Genomic DNA, 25,548 nt, shown 5'->3' on the forward strand with positions numbered 1-25,548 from the left:
TCTCCCCCCCCTTATGGAGTATATTCTGCCCTTCCCCCATGAAGTATTTATTTTTCCCCCTGTATATGAAGTATATTTCCCCCTCCCCTTATGGAGTATATTCCTCCCCCCCTTAATGGAGTATTTAGGAGTATTCTCCCTGGCCCCCTATTGAATATTCCCCTCCGCCCTGGAGTTTTTCTTTATGGAGCATTTCCTCCCTGCCACATGGGCCCTCACATATCAAGTTTCCTGGGGTGGTCGGGAGACCTGCGTGTGCTTGGTGGAGTTATTTGGGGGGGGGGGGGTTGCTTTATTTTCTCCCGACTGGTTAGCCGAGTTGCACGGGACATTCTGTTTGCTGCTCTGACTCGAAGCGTAGTGGTGCGTGTGTTTGTGTGCGTGCGTGTCATTAATCTCTCTCTCTTTTTTTAGAAAAGCTTATAGGTTTGGGGAGGGGGAGAAGAAATCTGCCCTGACTAGACAGCAGCAGCCTGTAGGATCCTAACATGGCGCCTGAGAGGCACATGATGCAAAAGAAGGGAAAGAGGAGGCTCCCTCTGAGCCCAACCCAGGCAGTTGCTGACATCAGTCAGCCTGTGGGCACATGGCTGGGGGTTTATTGCACCTTTCTTAGCAAGAGAGTTTTTTAGCTATAAAAACTCTTTTTCACCACCCCTAAGCAAAACCTCTCTGTTCTCTCCTGCTCCCTCTACTATTTAGGTATATTGTAGGGTTTTTGTTTTGTGGTTATACATTGTGGCATATAATGGTGAGAATTACAATACTTAAGAGGGGGGAACTAGAGGCCTCAAATTATTTAATCTAATTTTTTTCATCAATGCAGGATGACTTCTTAAAAGTATTCTTCAGATCTTTGTCCAGTCTAATTTTAAGTGTCGCGAGGGGCTGGGCTTTGCCATTTCTTTGGGGAGCTGATTTCATAACAATCAATCTCACCATTATTTCTAATAGGGGGCAGCGGGTGCATATACAATGATTTGTTATGAATTCTAATGCTGTCAAATATCTTCATTTCTGCGTGCTTTTGGAGCTTCCCCCCTATGAGTGTTTTTATAGATGTTTTAAATCCTGTATCTATGGTTAGAATTGCATAGTTACTGTTTGTGACTATGGTTATATGAAGGCAAGTTTTTAGTTTTTCCCGGGGAATTGATCTCCTTTATTAAGCCACTTTTTAAAAGTGTTGCCTGGAGACAGCTTGTTTAGTGTAAAACTGAGTGGTCTGCTTTACATTTTTAATAAATGGTTATGAAATGTGTGACTGGTATTTAAAATTTGTAAATAAAATGTGTGAAATATGTATTTGTCTTTTTATTTTCCATTGTGTAGTGCAGAATCCGTTTCTAAGACGTATTCTGCTAACATGGTTATTTAACCAAAGGTGTTCAAAAGTTGCGTGACCTGGGGTTCAGCTATCTTATATAAGTATAAGGTGCAAATCTTTTGGGCAACTAATAAAAGAACAGAGCCACACATTTCCAACAATACCTTTCATACCTGATTTAAAGAAAGAACAGTGGGTGTTCTACAATGAAAGCTAACCGCCATATTTAATACGTTCTAGTATCTTTGGGTATCCTGGTGATCTTGTTGATCTTTCCTAATTTTTGGTGGGTGCCCTGTGGGTATCTTTAACCAGGAGACCCTTGAAAATCACAATGATGACCATAGCTAGGATTCCCAGTTTCCTGTTTGTGCTAAACTGAACGCTTGCTAGCAGTTTTGAAAAATACTTTCAGAAACAAGGATTTACAGATTTCAGCCTAATCTAAATCCTGGTTCTTAAAAATGACATTGAATAATTTATGCAGCAAACTCAGTTTTGAATACTTAACTCCTAAATTATATAAGTTGATTTGGAAACAGGCTTCCTTACCTGAATGAAGTGGTTCCACATGTGATTATTTTTCACAATCTGATGCCTGATGAAGGTGACAGTTGTGGGTTCTTTTTTTCTTAAGGGATTTGCTACTAGTTTTAATGGACCCCCCCAAGGCCTTAGGCTTTAAAGTTTAGCTACTTTCAGCTGTATAGATGCATTCAGTGATGAACTGAAAAAATACATAACACTATCAGTTGCTGGTGAGACAGCTCTATGTATGTTTCACTGAAAGTGCCTTGAAAATCAGACAAGCTATACATTTGATCACAACCTTCCCCTCCTTTTTAACAAGATGTTTTTAGAATTTACAAATGCAATGTTTAACTTACTATTTTGTGGACTACCTTGAAGAAGAAACCCAAACTCTTCCAGCCATTTTAGTATTGTGAAGCATTGGACCTATAACCTTGGTTTTGAAGGCTAGAGGGGGTGTGACTTTATTTCATTGGTGGTTGCTTTAGCTCAGTTAATCATGCTTTCAACATTCAGATTAATGGGCCATTATTGCATATGTCATATTGTTCATTTACAGAAATTAATTTACATGTCCCATGCATCTCCCGGATTCCTGTTATATGCAAAGACCTATCAAAGGCCCATTAAAGTTTCCCCTCCATATCTAAACTAGTTTAGGGAGTGACCAGATTGAATACCAGCCTGATATAAAAAAGAAATTGCCGAAGGTATGACAGAACATGGCTCTGATTCACCCCCCAAAAGTTAAAGGACTCAGAATGTCCTATATATTTTTCCCCTTTGTTTACTTAAGCCCCTTCAGTGGTGAAGGTATTAAATAAAACTGTAAAGCAAGAGCATTTCCACACACTTGTCTGGACAATGGGTTTTTTTTTAATTGAGGTGTTATTAACGATGGATCGATCTTTTAGCCAATCCTGGCTCAAGTTACTGATGAGTAAACTTACTCTCACTTAACACTTGACTAAAGGGATGGTGAATGGGTATTTAAAAGTTGTGTCACTGCAAGCTCCTATATGGGAGCACAGTCAATGGACAGTTTATGCTGTTGCGTCTTTTACGTTGTCCTCACCAACAAGTCTGTGTACCTGCTGATGCTTTCTGGAAATTTGCTGTGCCTTCTGCTTGGGAAAGCTGATGGTAGGCATTCAGTTTCTTTTGCTTTGGGCCAGCAAGGTTTCATGCGCGTTCGTAGTTGCTGTGCCAGTTTCAACACCACCACACTGTTCCTGTTGCACAAACTTGTTATCAGTTCTGAAAAAAAAAAAAGTGGAAACCAAAAAACCAAACCAAACCCATCCTGCTTGTTTGGTAATGGAGTACCCAGAGTTTGAAGACTGTCTTCACTGAAAATCGTGGTTGCCAGTTACAAGCTCATCTGTACTTACATGATCAAGCTCATAACTGAGTTTTGCTTGGATTTAGAACTTTGTTTTAGCTGCATATTTTGCCTGCACCATGAAAATCCTACTAACTGCAGCTGCCAAGGGGAGGATGAGACTCCTCATGTTTTTCGTTTGGATTACAAGGAAGTAACTTTATTCCAAATATTCTTTACCAAGGGACTATGGTATTCAACGTTAACTTACGGCTACAGAACTTCAATATTTTTTGGGCTTTCTGCCAGAATTCTGACATGCAAGATGTAGATAAACAGCTTTAAATTGGGTCAAATTACATTTTTTTAGATGTTCCAGCAGATGCTAATAGTGATTTCATGTTAATCAGTTCTTTCAAATGAATCTGAAACAGTTTGTTCAGCACCCCTAATAGTAACACTTGGGCTCATTTCCCCCCCCATCTTTTTCGTACACAAGCATAACAATTAGTTGAAACCCTTTTTGTGTGGTTGAAACACTGCCTGGTACTTTGAGTTTGAATATCAACTCTTCATATGTGTAACAGTTCTTTGATTTATAGCGTGAACCAAAATAGAGGTCTCTATTTTTGTTTGGGATTGATAATACCTTAACTTTAACATTTTTGAGTGCACTAAACTTCTCAGTTTCTTCTTATTGCTCCAGGCTCCTCCTTCAGAGAAGCTTCCTGTTATGTACCTTATGGATTCCATTGTCAAGAATGTTGGAAGAGAGTATCTTACTGCGTTTACTAAAAACCTAGTTGCAACATTTATTTGTGTATTTGAAAAGGTATATATGCTTTCAGAAAAGTTCTGTATTCTAAGCAGAGTTTGTTCCTGCATAAATAAATACTTGGTTTTCAGTGTTGGATTTTTTGGACAGAGAAATGTAAGAATTAATGTTTTCTTCAATAATTTTATTACTACTATGTGTCATTAAGAGGAAATTTGTTTTTTGTGCTGGTTTCTGAGAAATTTTAAGTTATGATATCAGCTTACAGGGTCCAGAGATGAGTTTACTTAAATTTCAGTAATTTCTCCCCTACCAGGCAAGTCTTAACTAGCACAAAAAGAGCTAATGAATACAATGCTTGCCTGATTTAAAAAAAAAAAAATCTGTTGCACTGTACAGGTAAATTAATTCTGAATTGATTTATTTTTAAGGTAGGAAATATTCTTTGTACAAAGACATATTGGGGAAACCTTTTTAAAATGTATGAGCTTCTGAGTGGAGTTTTTTGTTTTTTGTATTTGAAGTGGATTTAGCTTTCATTTTTAAATATTTTTGCCACCTTAAATGCAAAAAGAGTGCTTAGATTAGGAAGTGTGGCTATCAGCAGCATTCTTATATTTTTTTTTTAGTAGGCTATAATAAGTCTGGTGAAAAACTTGCTAAGAATGCATAACTCTATTGCGTTGCAAGTGAGTTTTTAGTTTAATCTAAAGTTTTGCTGCTGCATTTGATTTACTTACTTTTGCTCTCAATAAGAGAGTAACAGGCAGACTGAATCATTTTTTAGATTGGACTAGACCTTAATCAGTTTCGATTGCGAACTGAAAATGGGCTCTTAGCCTGTATTTCTGCATATTGTATTTAACAGAGAAAATCAGTCAATATTTTGGTTCACATTTTGTGTACATTCATCTGATTTTTCAGTTCATATTAGGATCTTGGTATTTATTTTAACACTTCCTTTCATATACAGATTTTTAGGTATGAGTATATTTTTTAGTATGTGGCTTGAGGGAGTTAGTGATGAACAAAGAATATTTAAAAATTGTTCACATGAAGCTATGATGGCAGGTCTCAACAGTAGAAGTTCTACCCAGGTGTTTCAGTGCAACATTGCAAACATTCATAAAGAAAATCAAGCTTCAGCTCATTGAAACTATAGCAGTCTTTGGTTTAATTGTTTCTGAGCTTAATACCTTTAATACCGACTGCTTAGAACTATTCCTTTTGGTATTTTGTTTTAATTTTTCTTGTGTCTGTGTATTGTAAGGAAATAGCCTTTAATAATTTGGCATTAATATAGGATGAACTCTTGATTTATAATCATTTTGGATCTCTTAAGACTGACATTGTTTTAAAAAAAATGTTTATTAAGAGATGATTATTGAAGTCAATTTGTCAGCTCTGTTCTAATTAGGCTTTTTTTCTTGCAAATTTTAAAATTATTACATTGAACAAAAATAACTAGAGTTTTCCTGGAGGATTGCAGTATGTAATACAAGTGACTGAATTTAAAACAGTGTTCCAAATTATCACACATCCCATTTTAATAATTTGTAGAGTTGAAATTATAAATACTGCAGTAATAACTGGCCTGTAAAACAGATATTATTTGATTAAATAACACACGGACTGGGGCACAAGTATGAAGATGTGTTATCTGTCCTCAAATTTCTCTCTCAGTAAACTAAGGAAATTCTTTAAGTCAATAAACAAATATTGTTTTAATATAAATTTCTAGTTTACTTGGTAGTATAATCTACTCTCCTCAAAGAGTTTGCAAAAGGATACATGGATATTTTGAGATTTACATAAACTATAAATGATAGTTTATGGTTCTGTCTAATCTTACAGCTGAACCAAAAGTTGAATTGACGTAATGTTAGGTTGTTTTTTTTTGGTGCATTTGCTTATATTGTTTTCCAATGATAAAAAACTGCTTTTGGGCTGGCCCTCCCCTGCACACTTTGGCTGTGATTTTGTGACATGCAAGCCCCAGGTAGTGTCTAAATTTTCAGTGTTTAATATATTCATCAATCATTTTTAATTTCAGTAAAATGACTAGGACTAGATTAAACCCCCCTTTTTTTTTTTTTTTACAGGAATTTGGCAAAATCTAATAAAACTTGTATCTTAATACATAAAAAGTTCTCCTAAATAGAGCCTATTAAAGAGGATGGTAGCATGTTACCAAACCCTCATATGCTCTTCAGACAATTCCACATTTATATATTTGTGCTGTTTTAAGTTTTTTGGTTTTTTTAATTGAATTTTATGCGCGCGCACATATGTTAAAACTTAGGTTGTAAAGGTGCTGTATTTGATACGAATGATGTAAAAGATGTGTTTCTTTAAGCACTTTATAATACTATACTAAACTATTTGCTAACACTTTTTTAAGGTTGAGCCTTCTAAATCAATGCAGGCCTAACATATTTGGAATGGTAGATTTTTTTGTAAATAAACTCTGTAAAACTTTTTTTATATTAACTTAACAAGCCATAGAATTGTTCTATTGTTTTTAGGTGGATGAAAATACTAGGAAAAGTTTATTTAAATTACGCTCTACATGGGATGATATTTTCCCTTTGAAGAAGCTATATGCCCTCGATGTCAGAGTCAACTCATTAGATCCTGCTTGGCCTATTAAACCTCTACCCCCAAATGTGAATACTTCTAGCATCCATGTGAATCCTAAGTTTTTAAATAAATCGGTAAGTTTGAATGTGGTTACTGCATGAACAGATGGTATTATACATAGTTTAATTGCGTTGCCTTGTTTACTGAAACTAAGCCAGTATTAAGAATTTGGACGAAGGATGAAGTAGGTGATGTGGTTAGGTGGATGGGTAACAGAGTTTTGATGCTTCTGGTGTTTAAATGAGTTCATTTTTACTTATCAAAACTGGACTGTAAAATGCTAAATTTTAATAATCTAATTTGTATTAAATGATTTTATATGATGTGATGCTTTCAAACTCAAATTGAGCAAAATGTTAAATGTTTGTTCTAATGCTTTTATTGAAAAACAGTTGATGTACAGATGCTGATTATCATATAAATGAAATAAGTTATTGTTTTAGTACTGATCGAAATTAGTTAGTTTTGAAACACCTGGCTTTGTTTCCTTCATGAGCTATAGTAATCTTAAAATTATTTTTATTTTTAGCCTGAGGAACCTTCTACACCTACCTCTGGAGTCACTTCGTCTGGTGTCTCAACTCCTCCAGCTGTTCCTGAAATACAGAAGAATTTGACACAAGAGCAACTAATAAGACAGCAACTGCTTGCAAAGCAAAAACAGTTGTTAGAACTTCAGCAGAAAAAATTAGAGCTGGAGCTAGAACAGACTAAAGCACAATTGGTGAGTAGGGTAGTTTGGAGTCTTCTCATGCGTGGCAAGCTTTAATTTTGCTTTTGGAAGTGTTGAACACTTCCTTGGCTGTACACTGTTTACTATATGGAATGGGCTACTGCATGATTCTCACTTCTTGTCAAGGGTAGATATTTTAGAATATCAGGGCTAGCTAAGTATTTCTAATTGCAGGATTTAGGAGCCTTGGCACCAAATGTATATTTCACAGACTATCTTCATAATTATTTTAGTCATACCTGAAGTAAGCAAAGGTTCTTTCTGCTGGTCTTCTCCCCAAGGTGATGTGTACTGCAACACTGAGTTAATCTTCTCATTTCTTGTGATAATCACTATACCATATCTATAAATGTTGAACACAAGCAGCTTTTTTTATTTTATTTATTTGTATAAAGAACATCTGTTTCTAAAGTGCAAACTCGGGAAGGCAGGTCCTTAATTTGAATAATCATGTCACGCTTGTTTCTAATAGCCTGAAGGTGGCTGTCCTTCATGTTTCCATATACTTGTATCTTTCCTACTCAAGTGGTTAAAAATAAACAATTTAAACCACTAGTGCTCAACCCTCCAGCCCTGTGGGCTGTATGAGTGGCACGGGCTGGTTCTTGAAGTAAATCTAGCCTGGGGTTGATGTACAGGTGTGGTCTTGTGCGTTGGTTTGGCTTCAGATCCTGGATCTGGCCATGGAGTAACTCGATGCAACATCTGGCCCCGCAGCCATGTCATGCAGTATGCAAGGTTCCACTCAGGCCAAATGATGTGGCCCCATGCACTGAATTTGGCTTGTGGGCTGGAAGCTGAGCAGCACTGATTTAAATCATACAAGTACTTAATATTTGGCATATTAGGTAGCTTACCGTTTACTTTTTTTGGTGTCTGGGGTAAGGTGAAAAAACTATGAAATACAAGTATAAGAAATTTTACTTGATCTTTTAGTGGGATCTTTTAAATAATCTCTTATGTGGTACTGACATTTATTGCATTTCTACTTTCTCTGCTGTTTTCTATAATGTTATTGCTTTATTTTAATATGCAAGGGAACTTCTGTGAATATATTTTTATTCTGCAGTTGAGTTTCAAGATGTGGCACAGCAGAATAACTTTAAAATGAGTAGGGTTTCTTTCTTACAGGCTAACACTTTTCCCCTCCCCCCATCTTTCAGGCGGTTTCTCTTAGTGTTCAGCAAGGAACATCTACCATGAGTCCAGTTCCAGCACCTTCCAAGCAACATGTGTGTCAAACTCCTCAGATGTCAGTTAAAGCTTCCCCTGTGCAATCTGAAAGGAGCAGACCTTCTCCAATCCCTCAAGTTCATGATATTAAATTAGTGAACAGAGATCCTCGACTTAATAGGATGGCTCAGCATTCCTCTCACGCTAAAGAGCAAAGTCATCGGAAGGAATTTCTGTCAACCACAACAAATCAGTCTGATATCAAGGTCAATAAAACTGTGCAACCTGAAAAACAAAACACATCAAAGCAAGAAAAGTTAAAATCAAATGAAAAAATACAGAAGAAAGAACTTGATCAGGCAGAAACAAAATCTAAATCACCATCCCCTTTGAAAAATAAATTATCCCACACTAAAGATACTAAAACTCCAACATGCGAAAACATGAAATTGTCTGATATTAGTAAGAGAGATCCAAGACTAAAAAAGCATCTTCAGGAGAAGCCAGATGTTAAAGATGATGACACAAAAGAAAAGAGGAAAAGTATAGAGAAAAAAGAAAAAGAGGAACATAAGACATCTGAACACAGACCTGTTGGTAGTAGAAATAAAGTAATTAATGGTGTTGTACAGAAACAAGATGCCAACACAGAAGATTCAGAAAAACAGGGTGGAAAACCTGGACGATCCAGTAATAGGAAAAGGTCACGATCGCGCTCTCCTAAGTCTCGTTCACCATCTGCACATTCTCCAAAGAGGAGAGATAGGCGATCGCCCAAAAGAAGACTGAGGAGTCTGTCCCCTACCTCCTCAACTCCAAAAATTGGAAAGGTTCGTCAGTCAGGTCTTAAACAGTCTCATGCTGAGGAATTTACTCAAACCACAAGAGACGAAAGAAACTCTAATAAGAGAAACGTTAAACAAGATGTGAGAGATCCGAGGAGATTGAAAAAAACTCAAGATGAGAGACCACAGGAAACTGTAAATCAACATTCTGCAAAATCCACCCCAGAACCAAAGGAGAATGTGGAGAATTGGCAAGGTCCCAAATCAAGCAAAAGGTGGAAATCTGGTTGGGAGGAAAGTAAAAAGTAAGTTACTGATTTTGAGCTTGTTCCTTCTGAAACCAGTTGGAGTGTGTCATTGACTTCAGCAAGTTTGGGACGCAACGTTAGGCTTTTCAGAGAAACTGGGTTCACAGCCTTGATATATTTCAAATAGTTAACAGTGAAAAAATGCCGGAATTCTGCTAAGAGTGGCTGGGGTGTAGCAGCCATAAATGGGATAAGTTATAAGGAGTGTAATGAATGATGTCTGTTTTTATTTAAAAAAAATTTGTTTTAAATTTCCTCATTTTTTGTTTTCAGCTTACAACAGAGTGAAGAACATCAAGGACTTGGTAAATCACCACATCAAAGGCATAGGGAAAATTGGGCAGCTGGTAAAGGAATTTTGTCACCTCGCGCACCAAAACTGCAGCATCGATTGAGTGTGGATGCCAATTTGCAGATTCCCAAAGAATTGACTTCTGCAAGCAAGAGAGAATTACTCAAAAAAGTAATATTCAGTTAGATCCATCCTTGTAGAGAGATTATTTAAGAAGTTTTAAAATCAAAATATAAAATGTATTTTCCTTTTTCTTACTTCGTAGGCAAATGAACGTCTGGCATCTGGTGAAATAACACAAGATGAGTTCCTGGTTGTGGCTCATCAGATTCGTCAGTTGTTCCAATATCAGGAAGGAAAGCACAGATGCAATGTGTGGGATAGTCCTACAGATGAAAAATGTGGCGTGAAAAAGAAGCCCCTTCTTTCAGATGCTGAATTAACATACTACGAGCATAAAGCTAAATTGAAAAGAACACAAGTTCAACATGCATTTCCAAGGCTTGATTTGTTGGATCCTGATGATATTTTAGACTACCATTTGACAGACGCATTGCTTTCTGGACTGGAATGCGAGCAAGCAAAAAAACGAGCACAGTTTGACCGAAAAGAGCAGTTTGGAGAAAGGTCAAGACGGCATTCTCCGATATCTGGTAATAGACCTTTCACTGATAATCTTTCACCACATGAAAGTGAGCGAAGACATGATGAGCAGAATTCCTCTAAAGGAACAAGCAGTTCTAAAAGCTTTGATCCTTATGATAGCTGGGGAGAATCAGATGAATTTAGAGATGTGTTTGGGCAACAAGGGAAAAGTACACCAGAATTCCAGAAAATTGATGGAGAGGGATTTTGCAAATTTGATAATCCTGAAGACAGGCAAATGCTTGGACAGAGTGGTACATATTTAATTTTTATATTATGGATGATAGGTGACTTGAAAGATTTCACTAAGTAAAAGTAGTGACTTTTTTTCATTTTTTAAAGGTGTTCGAGAAGAACCAAGATCTCCTTTCAGTGAACGTTTCAAGAGATCTAGATATGAAGATCCAGAGAAAACAGCATTTACCGACAGTCCTGGGTCAAGATTTGGAGGCATTGAAGTAAAGCAGAGAATAACTGCATTGATGGAGGACAGACCTCTGTTTGATGGGCCATCTAGACCGCCTGTTTCAAGGGGAGGGGGAGATGGACAAGCAAGTCATTTTGTTGATGGGCCATCTAATAACTCAAATTCTAGAATTGATGGGCCACCTGCACAGGCCTCTTTGAGGTTTGAAGGGCCACTAGGACAGGTTGGTGCTGGGGGTGCCCCTCAGTTTGATGGACCATTAGCACAGGCAGGAGGAGGGGGTGGCATGCGGTTTGATGGACCACCAGGACAGATAGGCAGTGGCCTTAGGTTTGAGGGGCCCTCAGGGCAGGTAGGTGGAGGGGGTGCAATCAGGTTTGAGGGCCCTCTTGGGCAGGTAGGGAATGCTTTGAGGTTTGAGGGACCTACGGGCCCATCTGTGGGTAGTCTCAGGTTTGAGGGCCCTACAGGCCAGCCTGTGGGTAGTCTCAGGTTTGAGGGGCCTCGTGGTCAGCCATCAGGTGGTCTCAGATTTGAGGGACCTCATGGTCAACCTATGGGCCCTCGTGTTCATCCAGGGGGTGGTCTCAGATTTGAGGGACCCCATGGTCAACCTATGGGACCTCATAGCCAACCAGGGGGTGGCCTCAGGTTTGAGGGACCACATTTACAACAATTGGGGCCCCATGGTCAACCAGCAGGTGGTATGCGATTTGAAGGACCACATAGTCAGCCTTTGGGACCACATGGTCAACCGGGGGGTGGTCTCAGGTTTGAGGGGCCTCATGGTCAGCCTGTGGGGCCACATGTTCAGGCAGGTGGGAGTGGTCTCAGGTTTGAAGGGCCACATATCCAGCCAGGAGTTGGTCCCAGATTTGATGGACCTTCAGTTCAGACTGGGAGTGGACTTAGGTTTGAAGGTCCTCTAGGTCAAACTGGTCCAAGGTTTGATGGCTGCCATTCATCCAGATTTGATGGTCAACCTGGCCAGCTGTCTCTCTTGCAAAGATTTGAAGGATTACATGGACAACCTGGCCCACGATTTGAAAGGGCACCAGGTCAGCAAACACCTCCTCGGTTTGAGGGACTGCCTGGTCAACAGGCACGATTTGATACAGCAATACCTCAAAGATTTGATGGCCCTCAACACCAGGCTTCGAGGTTTGACATGCCTCTTGGTCTCCAAGGTCCAAGGTTTGAAAATGTAGCAAATCATCCTGCCTCCAGACTAGAAACATCACCTTATGGGCAAACTGGTCCATACAGTGAACATCCCAATCAGACCTACAATGGACCATCCCATGGTATGCAATTCCAGAGACCTGAAATGTTTGATGGCTCTCAAGGACCAAATTTTAATGGGCCAGTTGGCCCTACAGCACAGAACTACCCCAGTCTGCTCAACAGAGCATCTGGACATTACTTTGATGACAAGAATCTTCAGGGTCCTCAATATGGAAACTTCAGTAATATGCCCAATTCAATGTCAGTAGGAAATGCTCAGCAACCACATCAGGTAAGAACTTGTCTAAATAAGCCGTTTTGTCTATCGAGAAAGTGTTACAGGTTTCTTCTCTACATATCCCCAAAACATGTTTTTGTTAGAGATTAGAAGACCTCTAATCAATAGGTGGTTTCAAAATAAAAATATGCTTTAATTCCTATATATCGGTAATTTTCTGTAGATTACGTAACTATTTTAAAGGAAAATTTTGGACTTCGCTTGTCGCGTTGTTCAGAGAAGCAATCTTGTTTGTTTTAAACAAGATCTTAGATAAATGTAAACATTTCCTTTTTTTTTTTAAAGATCTGCTGAGTTTACCATTAAAAGTATAACTTGATAAAAATAAGGTTCTTTTTTCCTACTGCCTAGCTAAATGGAAAGATAAATGAGAGTTTTATAAATTGTTATTGAGAACATTTTAATACAAAGCAGGGAGCATACCTGTACCTTTAGTTTAGATCAGCGTTTCTCATCCCATGGGTCATGACCCAAAAGTGGGGTCACAAGAATATATGAAAGGGTGGCGAACGAACTTGAAAAATGGATTCTCCTTTAAAGGAGAAAACTGTGGGAAACGGTGGCTTTTCCCTTGCACGTTGACAGTTCTAGCTTGCAAGGATCTGTTTGGGACACCTCATGCCCTCACCCCCACCTACTGGGCGGCTGGGAGCAGGCTGCAGTGGGTCCAGAGTGAGGGGCACTGGGTTGGGACTGGCCATTGAAGTTTACAGATTGGTCCTGGTACAGAAAATGGTTGAGAACCACTGCTTTAGATCATAAGCATTGAGCATAGACTGGTTTAGCTACCCCATTTGGAGCTGTAAAAGTTAGTTGCAGCTGTCACAATGGAGTTAAATTTTTGGGAAATAAGTTTTGTTGGGTGACAGCTGTCAGTTTAGGTGACATGGTTCATTAAGTGTCCATATCAATGACTCTTTGAGAGAGATTCCCTTCTTTAGACTGTTACGGGGGATGTGAAAAATTAAATGATTGTTTAACTGATAAGCCCAGTGATAACTAGTTAAGCTTATTGTTTGCAGGCGACACGGCACGGTCTGGCATGGAAGGGGGTGGGGGATGAGAAACCACATGGTGTCCCGGCAGGTGGGTGGCAGGGCAGGATTAATACCCCCCTCACCTATGAGGTTAAAAAAGAAAAGGCTGGGCAGCCTAATAATAATTAGCTGCTCATTCCCAAGTGTTCTCCCTTCCAGCCTGCTGCTTCCTGAGTATGCTGGTATGCTGCCTGGTGGGCCTTGCAACCACCTCCTTTCCCCCCTTCTCTACCCCCTCCCCAAGGGCTTGGCTCCAAGCAGCAAGCATGTTTGAGCTGCTGTTATCGGTTGTTTAAACAATATAATTAGGCTAGGTTAAATAGATTTTTTTTAAAGGTATTTACATGCCTAGTTGTTACTAGGGTGGCCATTCGTTTGGTTTTATAGAGGACAGCTTGGTTTTCTGCTACTCTGTCCTATTGATATGAAAGCAGATGCCTTTGTCAGACTGGTGGAAGTCTGTGGAAGAAAATAGAGGACATAAAGGTGTCTGGTTTCATATCAATAGGACAGAGTAGCAGAAAACCTGGCTGTCTTGTATAAAACTGGATGAATGGCCCCCCTCATTGTTACCAAACATCAGTGTGAAAAAAAAAAAAAAAATCATTTTTTTGAATTGAACAGAAGCATTTTTTTTTCATACTAAAGGTAAAATGAATGTCATATGTAGAATTAACTAGTCTTGACAAATACTGGTCAAGTGTCCTCCTGCTATGCATAGGGATAAAGTTTTCAAGATGAACTACCAAGACAGCTGATTAAATTGGGAAGTGTATGCTGAAGGGACTTACATCGTTGCAGAAGACATTCTGTTAAAAGTGAATACCCAAAATACCCCTCCCCCTAAATCTGATTAATATTTTTATGTAATTTTTATACCATTTTGTTTTTTAGTTGAAAATCAGAATCGGTTTAATTCACACTGCCAGTCAGATTTCTTTGTAAGCTCCAAATAGCTTTGCTTTAGTGTCTAGTTTTGGCTAAAAAGGAGCAGTTTAAAAACCCCCAAAATGTTTAAGTACTGCATTAAGAAGCAAGTTCAAATCATGTAGGCTGGATGTCTAAAAAAAAAAAAAAAATAATTGCTCTTTAAATCAGTAAGCATAGAATTTTGTAATTTTTCTTAGTTTGTTTCTTTAGGCTTTGTAAATCAACATGCAGTTGATTGCATCTAGAAGTTGATAGTAAAATTTAAGAAACTTTTGTGAATCAAATAGCTGTGAAATCAATATTCAGCTGTTTACTTTTATAGGTTCCTGTTCTGTCCGTACCTTCTGGTCAACCTGTACCATATGGTCAAGGTCAACAGTATTTACCAGTACGTGGACAAAATCCTGGAGGTTTTCTTCAGAATCAAGCAGGTATTTCCAACAATTTTTTTTAAAGGAAACCGGACTTTTTAAACAAACTTGCATTTCTTTAAAGCACAAATGTGCTGTTGGAATTTTTAAACAAATGAGCTGCTGTGTTATTGGTTAATAATTTAACTGATATATAATTAGGTTAGTTTTTTTTAAAATTTTTTTTTTCTTGCTGTGGGCCATAGTATTTAAGAGCATAGTGTATTAGGCAGCTTGTTGCTTCCTGTTGTTAGTTTGGAACACCTGGGAAAAGGCTTACTGAATTGTTAATAAATACCTGTTCTGGACCTGAATTTGCTTTTGGAGATGTCCTGCCATCCATGCACAGGGTACAGCTGCTGTTAGTTTACATATCCAAAATTATTTGATATGTAATAGTGCTGAAAGTAAAATTCTGCCCTGCTTGTAGGAAAGCAGCATGGAGAAGCAATGGGTTGGCTTTATACCAAGTGCTAAAATGTGCAGTTCATTTCAGCACATCACATCACCTTACCAACAAAGTTTCCAACATGGCAGGAGTGAACTGTGCCATTAAATTGACTGTGCTTACAGTGTCTAGAGCTAGACTGAGAAAATAGATCATATTCTTTTAGAGCATCTATGCCTGAACAGTTCTTTGGATGGCAGGCTGAATAGCACTAAACCCCTTTCTACTCTGAGGAAGAGACTGCAAAGGGAAATTGACTAGCCAGGGCATCAGAAAAGCACAAAAAAAGAATAGAACTTGACTGAAAAGTAAAAACGTGCTGTGGGGAAAGGAATAGCAAAAGGCCTGTGATGCAGCTTGTGTATATGAGGGCCAACTTTTTATTTCTGTAATAGATGGCTTGCATAATAAATGTTCCGGGATAGGGGGCTAGCAACCTACAGCATGCGGGTTCGACCTGGCCTGTAAAGTCTCATACTACCTGCTGAGTTTCTATCTGTTACGGGGAGGATGTCATGTAGCTGTGCTGTGCTGTGTTGTGTTGTCCATCTCTTCTGCTGCATATCCTAAGCTTAGTCTTGTTGCAGAGGGGTTGGGAGTCTGGCAGCTAGCTGCTGGGAGTGGGGAGGGACAGAGACTTCCAGCCCACAGCTTATGGCCAAGTAACAAGCTGCTGGACGGTTGTGGACCTCTGCTTTAGATTTAGAATCTAATAGTTTTAAAGAAAATGTTAATGCAGTTAAAATAAGTAAAGATAATTGACATATATATTTTTTTAATGGATTGGAGATGTAACGTTGATATTCTGTTTTCTTCTGGACTTTTCCACTTTCATATCCAGATAATCACCTTGGTCAGCTTGATGTAAATGAGTTATTCTCTAAACTGGTTTCTACAGGAATCCTCAAATTGTCAAAAACTGATTCCACTTCAGCACGTATGTACAGCTTTTATGTTCTTATTCTCCTTTTTGATATAACTTTAGTACACAACTTCCAGTAAAAGTCAAGATAAAAAATGATCTAATTTTCTAGCTTAAAAGCTATTTTAATGCCTTGCATGCGTTATAAACCTTTAACTTTGTTCTATGGTCTTGTCATTTGGGAATGAATATCTTAGCACACCAAATAAAAATGTTAGTGACCTAATTTTAAAATTTATCCTGTCTTTTAGCTGATCAATATTGTCAGGTTATAACATGATTTATACTTCTGTGCCATTCCTTGTTAGCTTAACTACATATAATTTTTTTAGAATGTATTAATATTTGAAGTATCTTCAGCTTGTCTGTTATAGATTATTTTTTAAAATGAAGGGCCGGGATAAAGCACTTTATTACCACTTGCTGAAATTCAGATTGATATCTGCCTATTTAAATCTCACCTTTGTTTTAAGCTGTTTTAAGAAGAGGATTTGACTCAGTATTGCTTGTATTCAGCTTAGTCACCAAATAAACTAAATATTTAAATTAAGTAGGACAGTTTTAGAACGGTCCCTTACCAGTCGGACTATTTTCCATCTGTGCTTTCTAGAAGCAAATGAAACTGCTCCGCAGCCAGCTCCTGAGGAGGAGGAGGATGACCAAGACCAGAGTGAAGATCAAGATGTCCCAGACCTTACTAACTTCACAATTGAAGAATTGAAACAGTACGTATGCTCACGTGGTTTAATAATATAAGTAAGGGTAATCATGATATGCTGATATCTCAGTAGTTTAATTATTTCTGACCTAAGACATCTTCATAGAAGATTGTGAGATGCCACTTGAGTGTTTCACTAAGGCATACAATTATGAATTTCATTATTGTGTTCATTAATAAGAAAATATATACAAAGGGAGAACATTTTACATTTGAAATAGACATTTAATTTTTTTTTGAAAAGTTGATTTTTTTTGTTTGTTTCAACAAGTTTATAATGCTTACAGAAGTCTGTGGAACTAACTTATTTGAGCAAAGGTTTGCAAGGTTGGGCTCATTTACATTAGCTCATTGATGAGCTTCTTGAACCACTACATGTAAAATTGCTAATGTGGTAGTTCACCTTTCCTGAATGGATACCTCAGGAACCTCTTGCTGTTTGAATTAATTTCAAGTTGGTCACAGTCTTAAACACACTGGAAATCTGCTCCATCTTACACTGTTTTCTTCCCCATTTACTTTTAAAGTTTCAATCTTTTAACTCAAAAATGTTAAGACTTTCTAACTTTATCTTTGTAGGCGTTATGATAGCGTCATAAATCGACTGTACACTGGCATTCAGTGTTATTCTTGTGGAATGAGGTTCACCACTTCACAAACAGATGTTTATGCAGATCATTTAGACTGGCATTATCGACAAAATCGCACCGAAAAAGACGTTAGTAGAAAGGTTACTCACAGAAGGTGGTACTACAGTTTAACAGTAAGTATATACGGTAGTGTCTGTTTATCAGTGTCTTGCTAAAGAAAAGGCCAAATTCTGCATTCGCTTGCCTTCTGCATAGCTGTATTGAATAAATGTGTTAAACACTGAAGTTATGATTACTTAAGGCCTAAATATTAACTTGTCTTTTCCTCTTAGGATTGGATAGAATTTGAAGAAATAGCTGATTTGGAGGAGCGCGCAAAGAGCCAGTTTTTTGAAAAAGCACATGAAGAAGTTGTGTTGAAAACACAAGAAGCTGCTAAAGAGAAAGAGTTTCAGAGTGTACCTGCTGGACCAGCTGGAGCAGATGAGGTAAAGATCCATGTTTAAAGTGGCATTGATGGTGTGAATGACCTAATCTATGAAATATTTCAAGAACTTTGCTTTTTATTCCTAGGTATTTTAATGTATACCCTATACCATCCTAATAAATTTACTTTAGAAATGTACCTAGAAGTACTAAAATGTACTTAAGTCAGAGCATAAATTTCGGAGCATTATTTTCTAGGATTCTGTGATATAATTCCATGTAACAGCTATGCATGTGAAATGGGATGAATTGTTTAAGTAAATACATTGAAAGAGAGTTCCTTGTGGGACAAATTTAGAGCCCCTTAAAACATTTATATGCAATCCTCACTCAAAGAAGTCTCATAGCTAATAGGAGTCAGCTGGGTTGTAAGCCCCATCATGGGTGAGAACTAAGGGCCAGAGTCAAATTCTTCTTTTAATCATTGCACTCAGGAATTGCAGCACCTAGAAACTAGGCAAAATTAGTCGTCTGGCCTAGGATGATGGACGAATAAACATGGTTAGGCATCTCATAGTCGGAGAGAATGAGTTGTCTCTGAAGGCAGGTCAGAGCAGCTAAGTGCTCAACAAGGAGGTGCCACAGGCAGTGGTGGGTACATGGGGTGCATCTGAACTCCACTTCTCCAGAGTTTAAGGGCCAAGCCCAGGGTTGTACATGGCTGCCTCTGTCATCTCAAAATCCAGAATGTCAGTGGGGAAATGTCTAACTTTACATCAGTAGCAGTATTGAATTCAGGTGACAGCACAGTGAGCCCTGGAACTTTCATTCAGTTACAGCCAGTTACGGTGGTTGTTGCCACCTACTTTTTGCATAATAGTTTGGTGCAGTTGGCTAGGAACTGGGAGATGTGAACTATAGTCACCCCTGAACCTGAGGGGGAGGGTTCAAACAAACTTCTTTCATCTCCTATGAAGTGTCCTATTTACTGGGTTATACGGACACAAGCAGGTTGTGAGGGTACCTGACCCTTTTGGTTGGAACCAGGCCACTTTGGAGAAGAAGAATGTGGAGTAATAAAGAAAAGTGAGCGAGAGAGGGCCTGACTGCAGTGCTAGAGACGATCCCCAGGGAGCAGGGGCTGAAACCCAACCTTTTGTGTTGAGGCCAATCATTGGTTACAGAGGAACAAGCCTAGAATCAGGAGCCAAGTTTCTTCCTGCCAGTGCTACAGAATCAGTTGCTACTGCTTGCTTTCTTAGCTCCATGAATCTTTCAGTGTTGGCCCCCCAGTGGCAGAGCTTCAGTAAGAAGAATAGGGGTTGCCTCCACTCAGTCTGTTGTCTACAGCCTGATGGTTAGTCTGCCGTCCTGGGAAGTGAGAGATATGGATTTGAATCACCTCAGATAAAAGGGATCCTCATTTCCAGGGATCCTGCTTTTCTCTGATTTAAAAAAATCCCCAATTTTCAGTTTAAAAGAAGTAACCCCAAATCCACATTTTCATTTAAATGAAACACCACTAATATATTGATCTTTATATTAGCGGTGTTTCACTTTAATCACGGGAAAATGTGCATTTGGGGTTACTTTTTTTAAAACCAAAAATTGGGGATTTTTTTTAAATTGGAGAAAACCAGGATCCCTGCTCATCTCCCACTTCCTGGTTAAGTGTTATAATCCTGATTTATCTGGAACCTGTTGTGCTTTTAAAGATGGATGTCACCCCCCTCACCCCCCCCACCCCATGTTGGAGAGTGAAAGTCAGCGTGGATGCTGTGCCATTTACTTGAGCTCAGTTCTATTGTGGTCCAACAGGCTCTAGGCATGTTTTGTAAGTACTTAATAAATCCTGGGCTTAAGTGAAGTTTAGGTGTTTCTAGATTAGAGTTGGATCGCATTGGAATTTGGACAGGAATCAAGTCCCTTAGCCTCTCAAACTTCTTAGCTACTCAGAAAACTTAAGCGTAAGCCTCTAGGGAAATACTTAGGCTAAGGGGGAAGGCACGTGATGTTTCTAGGCACCTTAAGTAGGGCGTGGGGTTGATGTGGATTGTTTTGGGTGCTTAAAGGCAGACAAGTTGGGAGAATTCTTTTTTTAAATTTGTAAGACATAGTTATCTCTGCATGTAGAGAGCTGACATGAGTAATTTTTAGCAGACTGAATACGGCACCATTAAATTGAATGTGGAATCTGATTATCATGGCTTGCCTGCAGGGGCACTGTTGATAAAAGTAAAGTGAATTGCTGAAGGTTCACGGACAATGTGCATAAGCTGAACAATGTTAAACCTCTGAGAGAGAGCTCCCTTTCAGAGTAAAGTGGCCATAGATTGCTGTATGGTGATCTTGAAGCTATTTTGTTAACTGAATCAGTCTACTCGGGATTTAATGCACCTTAACCTAATTTCCATTGTCTGCCCACGTTTGGTAGATTGTCAGTTTTCTTGAGAGTCTCCCATTTAGCCAAGCTCTCAGTTTTTCCATTAATCTTTATTTTGCAAGTTGCACGTGAACAAATAATGATCCATTTCTATTAATAATGCAGTTCAAAAAATAATTTTATTTAGCATATTTGCTGTGATTGTTACGAAGTCCAATTTTCCTTAATTAACTGCAGTTATGTGCCTCCTTAGAAATTGTTAAGCACAAATAAAAGGTTTTAAATGCTTGTAAATTGTATTCTTTCTTGTAACTGTCATATTTTTTATAATCTTTCAGAGCTGTGAAATTTGTCAAGAGCAATTTGAACAATATTGGGATGAGGAAGAAGAAGAATGGCATCTAAAGAATGCCATTAGAGTAGATGAAAAGGTAATTTGAACACAATGCTGCATGCAGACACTTGGTCACTAAAAGCTAGGGAGCAGCTGTGGTTAAACAAAAATGTGCTAGAAGAGGGGTGGGTGAAGAGGGGAGAGTTCAGCCTTCTTGAAGGGTTCTGCTGCTGCTTTTTTGCCCCCATAGTATGCCAAAACATCAACCTCATGGGAACTCTTAAAGTGCTGGTACCTTGGCATAGAGATATTTGGCTTGCCCACCCATATCTTCAGCACTCGATGCTGCAGTGCCTTTAATATAGTATGGATATATGTGGACATGTAGTTACTGATTTAGTATTAAGTTATACCAGATTTAGAATTGCCAGCATAGATCAAACTTTCACATAACTTTTCCTAAACACGATGGAAGAATGTGGTCATCATTTATGTTGACCTCAGCCTTGTGTCTAATATATAAAAATGGGTTCAGAATGGCATACAAATATATTTGGTGGAAGCTATACCTTAATCATTTAAAGTATTTGTACCTACAGGCTGTGAGAGGGTGAGGTAGAAGTTGAGAAGTAATACATATGTCCAGAGCTTTGAATGACTTGCTTCTTGAAGTTACTGGCTCTAGCCTCATTCTCTCTCTTTAAGGCTCCCAAGTGAGGTGTTGCTCTCTTCTACCTTGGGGGTCTTCAAGAGGAGGCTGGACAGATATTTGGCTGTGGTGATATGACCAGCACCTGTTCCTGTCTGGGCAGGGGGTTGGACCTGATGATCTGTTTGGGTCCCTTCTGACCCTAAGCACTATGATTCTGTGATACTAAGGCTCAGAGCTGGTAGTTTTGGTGTGGGGTATGTGAAGTCTGATGTTAAATATTTGCAGGGGCATTCCATTTATTTTTTGTTAGAGGTAACATTTTTCTCCTCAAGTCATCTTTAGGCATTAGAAATCAGGCAGAGAAAAGGTGGGGAAGCCACAGGCCTGTGGTGTTTGGGTGTATAGTCAGACTACTCTGTTCGTACCCAGTACAACAGCTGCATAATGGGTATTTGTGAGCATTTACATGGTTTACTTGCTTTTTGTAGATTTACCATCCATCATGTTATGAAGATTACCAGAATGTAAGCACATCCTTATTTTTTTATATTTTTAAATATTTTATTGTGAACTTGTTTTGTATAGAGTCTTATGGCTTTGCAGTGGGCATGGGTGGCATGCTCTGAATACAACCGTTCTAATACCAATGACTAGACAAAGAACTGCTAACCTGGTAATGGCAAGTTTATAATTCAGAATTAGCTTAGGAAGCTTTTAGCTTATTTTAGCTGTGATATGGCATGTCAGCTTGCCATGTTAAATGCCATTTATACAGAAGCTAGAAACAGAAAATACAGGGCTTTTCTTATTGTACTGGCAGCAGGGTTTTTGTGTGTGAGGAGTCTGCTAAAGGGGGTAATGAAAGGCATGCTTTATGGTTACATATCACACTTATTCCTGTTGTGCATGCTATTTATTTATTTAGGGAGTATTTATTGTTTTAGGCTGTATTGTGATAGTACTGAAAACCATTCTGGTGAGAACCTTTGTAGTGTATGCATTTACTGCTTTCCCCACTCCCTCTAGTACTTTTAGGTTATAGGTGAAGACTATCAAAGTGGTGTGTTTTAAAATCCTATGTGGATTGTTAATTTTCATTTTACAGACATCGTCATTTGATTGCACGCCATCTCCCAGCAAGACCCCAGTAGAAAATCCATTAAATATTATGTTGAACATTGTCAAACAAGAAACAGAAGAGCCAGCCTGTAACAGCCCTACAGTTACAGAACCACCAGTGGACACACCTGCTGCCTGTACGGAAGAGAGCACACCTGCATCTATAGATATTAAAACAGAGCCTGAAGAGGTTGAATCAGTTTAAATAAACTGAGGTATGATTTTTTTTTTTTTTTTTTTTTTTTTTACAGAGCTGTTGTGTTAACTCTCGAAGGCATATACTTTTTATATGAAATAAAATGATCACCTGGGGCAGGGCCCCAGCTACTGTTTGGTTAATAAATACATTTTTGTATTTGAATTTCTTACTGCCTGCACAGTTTCAGGTGTCCATTGTGTGAAAGTTCTGTAGATGCGTGCAAATTTAATGGAATATGGAATTGTATATGTAAACAAAAATGTACAATTTTCACTTGTTGAAATGTAAATTATAAAATAAAAGATATTTTTGCTATATATGGAGTGTAATGTTTATGCACACCATCGAATGAAGACAGTGTACATTTTGTTTGGTTTAAGTGGATTTAAACAGAGACCTCAACTTAGACCTGTTGCTAAGTAGGATTTTGAAAAACAAAATAACTGAAAAGTTTTTTGGCTTCAGAGGAAGATTATCAAGGAAAGCAATTCAAAAACTTTCTCAAATAGCAACCCTAGACCTCTTTTCTTATTAAATGTAATTGAACAAATTTGCATACATACCCAGATATAAAGAGAGTAACTTAAAAGATAGTTCTGGAGTGGAGGGAGAGTTAACAAAACCGTGATTGATTGTGGACACAAGTGCCAGCAACCATTTGATTAATAAACCAGTATACTTAGTAGTCGGGACAGATTTTTTTTTTAATTATCTTTTTCCAAATAGTCAAGCACACAAAAAACATTTAGTACAACTGAAAAAATATTTTAAGTTACAGAAGAAGAAAATTAATGCTCATTTTGAAACATGGTTAACCTTTTTCCTTTGTTGGTTATGACTGGATTTAGATGGTAAACAGGAATACCATAAGATGTTAATATTTCTTACATGTAATAAATAGAATGAAGCATATCTGAGTGTGAATCTCTTTATTTCATGAGGAGCTCGGGGGAACTTGAAAGAGAATGTGCAAGTAAGACTGGGAATTGAAGTTGTGGATAGGAGAAATATTACTTAAATATTTATTACTTAATGAATTACTTGCTATGGAACATACAGAGTATGCTTCCAAAGCTGCTGAGATTATATTTAAAGGGGTTCATTTCACAAAGCCCTAAGAATTTCCCATATACTGGGGTGGTGGTTTGTGGGAGATGAATGTAACTTCAGTTCTCTGCTATCAGCTGTACTGGTGTTGCAGGTCAGTAAAACTGCTGCATGTCCCTTTCCCACCTCTGGACAACTGCTGGTTATGCAAAGCTGGATGAAAGACCTTCTGCAATTTATATAAGTCCTACTTCAGGTGTCCAAGTCCAAAATTATCCAAAAAACCCTGCCAAGGTGCCATCTAATTTTGACGGTACCTAAACTAACCAGGTTACTTGCATTTGAAGGTTAAGTGCCTGGAGTTCTGTATCTGTGTATGCTTGTAACTAACAGTCTGAGCAGTACAGTGCCTGTCTCTTACTAAAGTCACGATCAAGAAAGTAGATATTCTGCTCAAGTACTCCAAAGACTTGAAACGCATGCCAGCAGGACCAGCCTTCTCAGAAAGCAGTTGTGGTTGCCACTTCAGTTATAGAGTGGCTGGAGGAGGCGGCGGCAGTGGTGGTGTCGTCCTCCTTTTATAGAGTACTCTAGAGATCTGAGTGCTTAGCAGAAAGTTGGAAATGCCTTCAATTTTCCTTTCAGCCTGAGGAGGTTCAGATCCTCATCTTTCATGTCCTAGGATGGAAGGACATACCCTAACCAAATTTAAATCTCTTCTGCTTGGAGGCATTCTTCAATCCTCTTACGGAAGAAGCTATGCCACTGAAACAAAAGATACAAGATTTGTGGGGCTAGGAATACATACCTGGTTAGGGCATTGATATAGGGTGGAAAAACCCTCAACTTCAAGTACTGTTCATGTATTTTATCCAACAGTTGTTGGATAAAAACACTCCAGGCCTAATAAAAACCTAATGTCATACAGTAGCACAGCTTCAACAGGAGATTAGCCTCTGGGAGGTTGGAGCTTTCTTAAGCTACTGAGGCCTCCTACTTCTGTGCAAGTGTTTGAACCACTAGTTTATTATGTAAAAGGGGTGGCACATTTAAATTATGTAGTTAAATTTCTTCTTTAAATCCTTTAAAGAAGTATCTTCATATGTTGCAAGAGAAGTTTGGACTTTGAACTTGATTTGGTATGTCAAGAAGTAAATGATGACGGTTGTGAAAACCGTAATCTATACCTCTCTGGGTCATGGTTAGTGACCTGAAAGTTTTAAAAACAGGTTCACAACTCTTATCTTTCACTAGGACAGCAGTTCCCAATTTGGGTATGCAGACAACCTGTCAGTGGTACATGGCAGCAGCAGGCGGGGGTACTCAGGGCACTCATGCCTGGCTCTGATGCCTGGTGGAGTGTGGATCCCGCTAGCACTACACATCGTAGTGAAGGGCACAGCCTCTGTTAAGCTGTCAAGATCACCAATGTACCTGCACCCACGTGCAGCTCTTGCACTTGCTGGGCATGGGAAGGAAGCCCTGTGTGCTGGAGCTGGCTGCCTTCCCTGCTGGGGCTCCCCTGGGGGGTGTGGAAGGCATCTGGCTCCAGCATGCAGGGCTTCCCTCCCATGTCCAGCAAGTGGGGGTCTACAGGCTGCCCGGTGGAGGATATGCCACCTGCACTGGCCAGAGCCATGCCTCTGAGCACCCTGGTTGCAGCTATGCCATGTGGGGGGAGAGGGGAGTCTCCATAACCCCCCCCCTTCCTCCCACCACACTTGCACCCTGTCCCCACATGTACACAACTCCCCAACATACCCTATGCCCCTCACACAGCCACACCCCTTCACAAAGTCTCTCCCTTTCCCCCCCTCCCCCCCACACCCTGCAATACACCCCTCCACATGGGAC

The 25,548-nt window shown here is 39.0% G+C and overlaps 1 protein-coding gene across 2 annotated transcripts; it reads left to right on the forward strand.

Moving 5' to 3' along the window:
- The first annotated feature begins 25 nt into the window (after positions 1-25).
- PCF11 (PCF11 cleavage and polyadenylation factor subunit) lies at positions 26-23,557 on the forward strand. Of its 2 annotated transcripts, none has more exons than XM_019524418.1 (15): positions 26-4,011; positions 6,480-6,668; positions 7,124-7,318; positions 8,491-9,590; positions 9,867-10,056; positions 10,151-10,784; positions 10,873-12,473; positions 14,769-14,877; positions 16,146-16,241; positions 16,837-16,951; positions 17,524-17,707; positions 17,867-18,022; positions 20,682-20,774; positions 21,818-21,853; positions 22,435-23,557. In XM_019524418.1, the coding sequence occupies exons 1-15, from the start codon at positions 3,913-3,915 to the stop codon at positions 22,651-22,653; spliced, it is 5,016 nt and encodes a 1,671-aa protein (XP_019379963.1). In that variant the 5' UTR covers positions 26-3,912; the 3' UTR covers positions 22,654-23,557. The 2 variants fall into 2 exon arrangements, with proteins under 2 accessions (XP_019379963.1, XP_019379964.1); XM_019524419.1 differs by having other exon boundaries at positions 10,151-10,538.
- The last annotated feature ends 1,991 nt before the right edge of the window (positions 23,558-25,548 follow it).

This window comes from Gavialis gangeticus, unplaced genomic scaffold, assembly GCF_001723915.1.
Source record: "Gavialis gangeticus isolate Ggan-Ray unplaced genomic scaffold, GavGan_comp1, whole genome shotgun sequence".
Classification (NCBI taxonomy): Eukaryota; Metazoa; Chordata; order Crocodylia; family Gavialidae; genus Gavialis; species Gavialis gangeticus.

Coding starts and splice junctions, on each gene's coding strand:
- PCF11 (XM_019524418.1), top strand. CDS start 3,913: ATGTACCTTATGGATTCCATTGTCAAGAATGTTGGAAGAGAGTATCTT. Junction 16,242..16,836: donor AACTGATTCCACTTCAGCAC/GTATGTACAGCT, acceptor TGTGCTTTCTAG/AAGCAAATGAAACTGCTCCG. Junction 16,952..17,523: donor ACAATTGAAGAATTGAAACA/GTACGTATGCTC, acceptor TTATCTTTGTAG/GCGTTATGATAGCGTCATAA.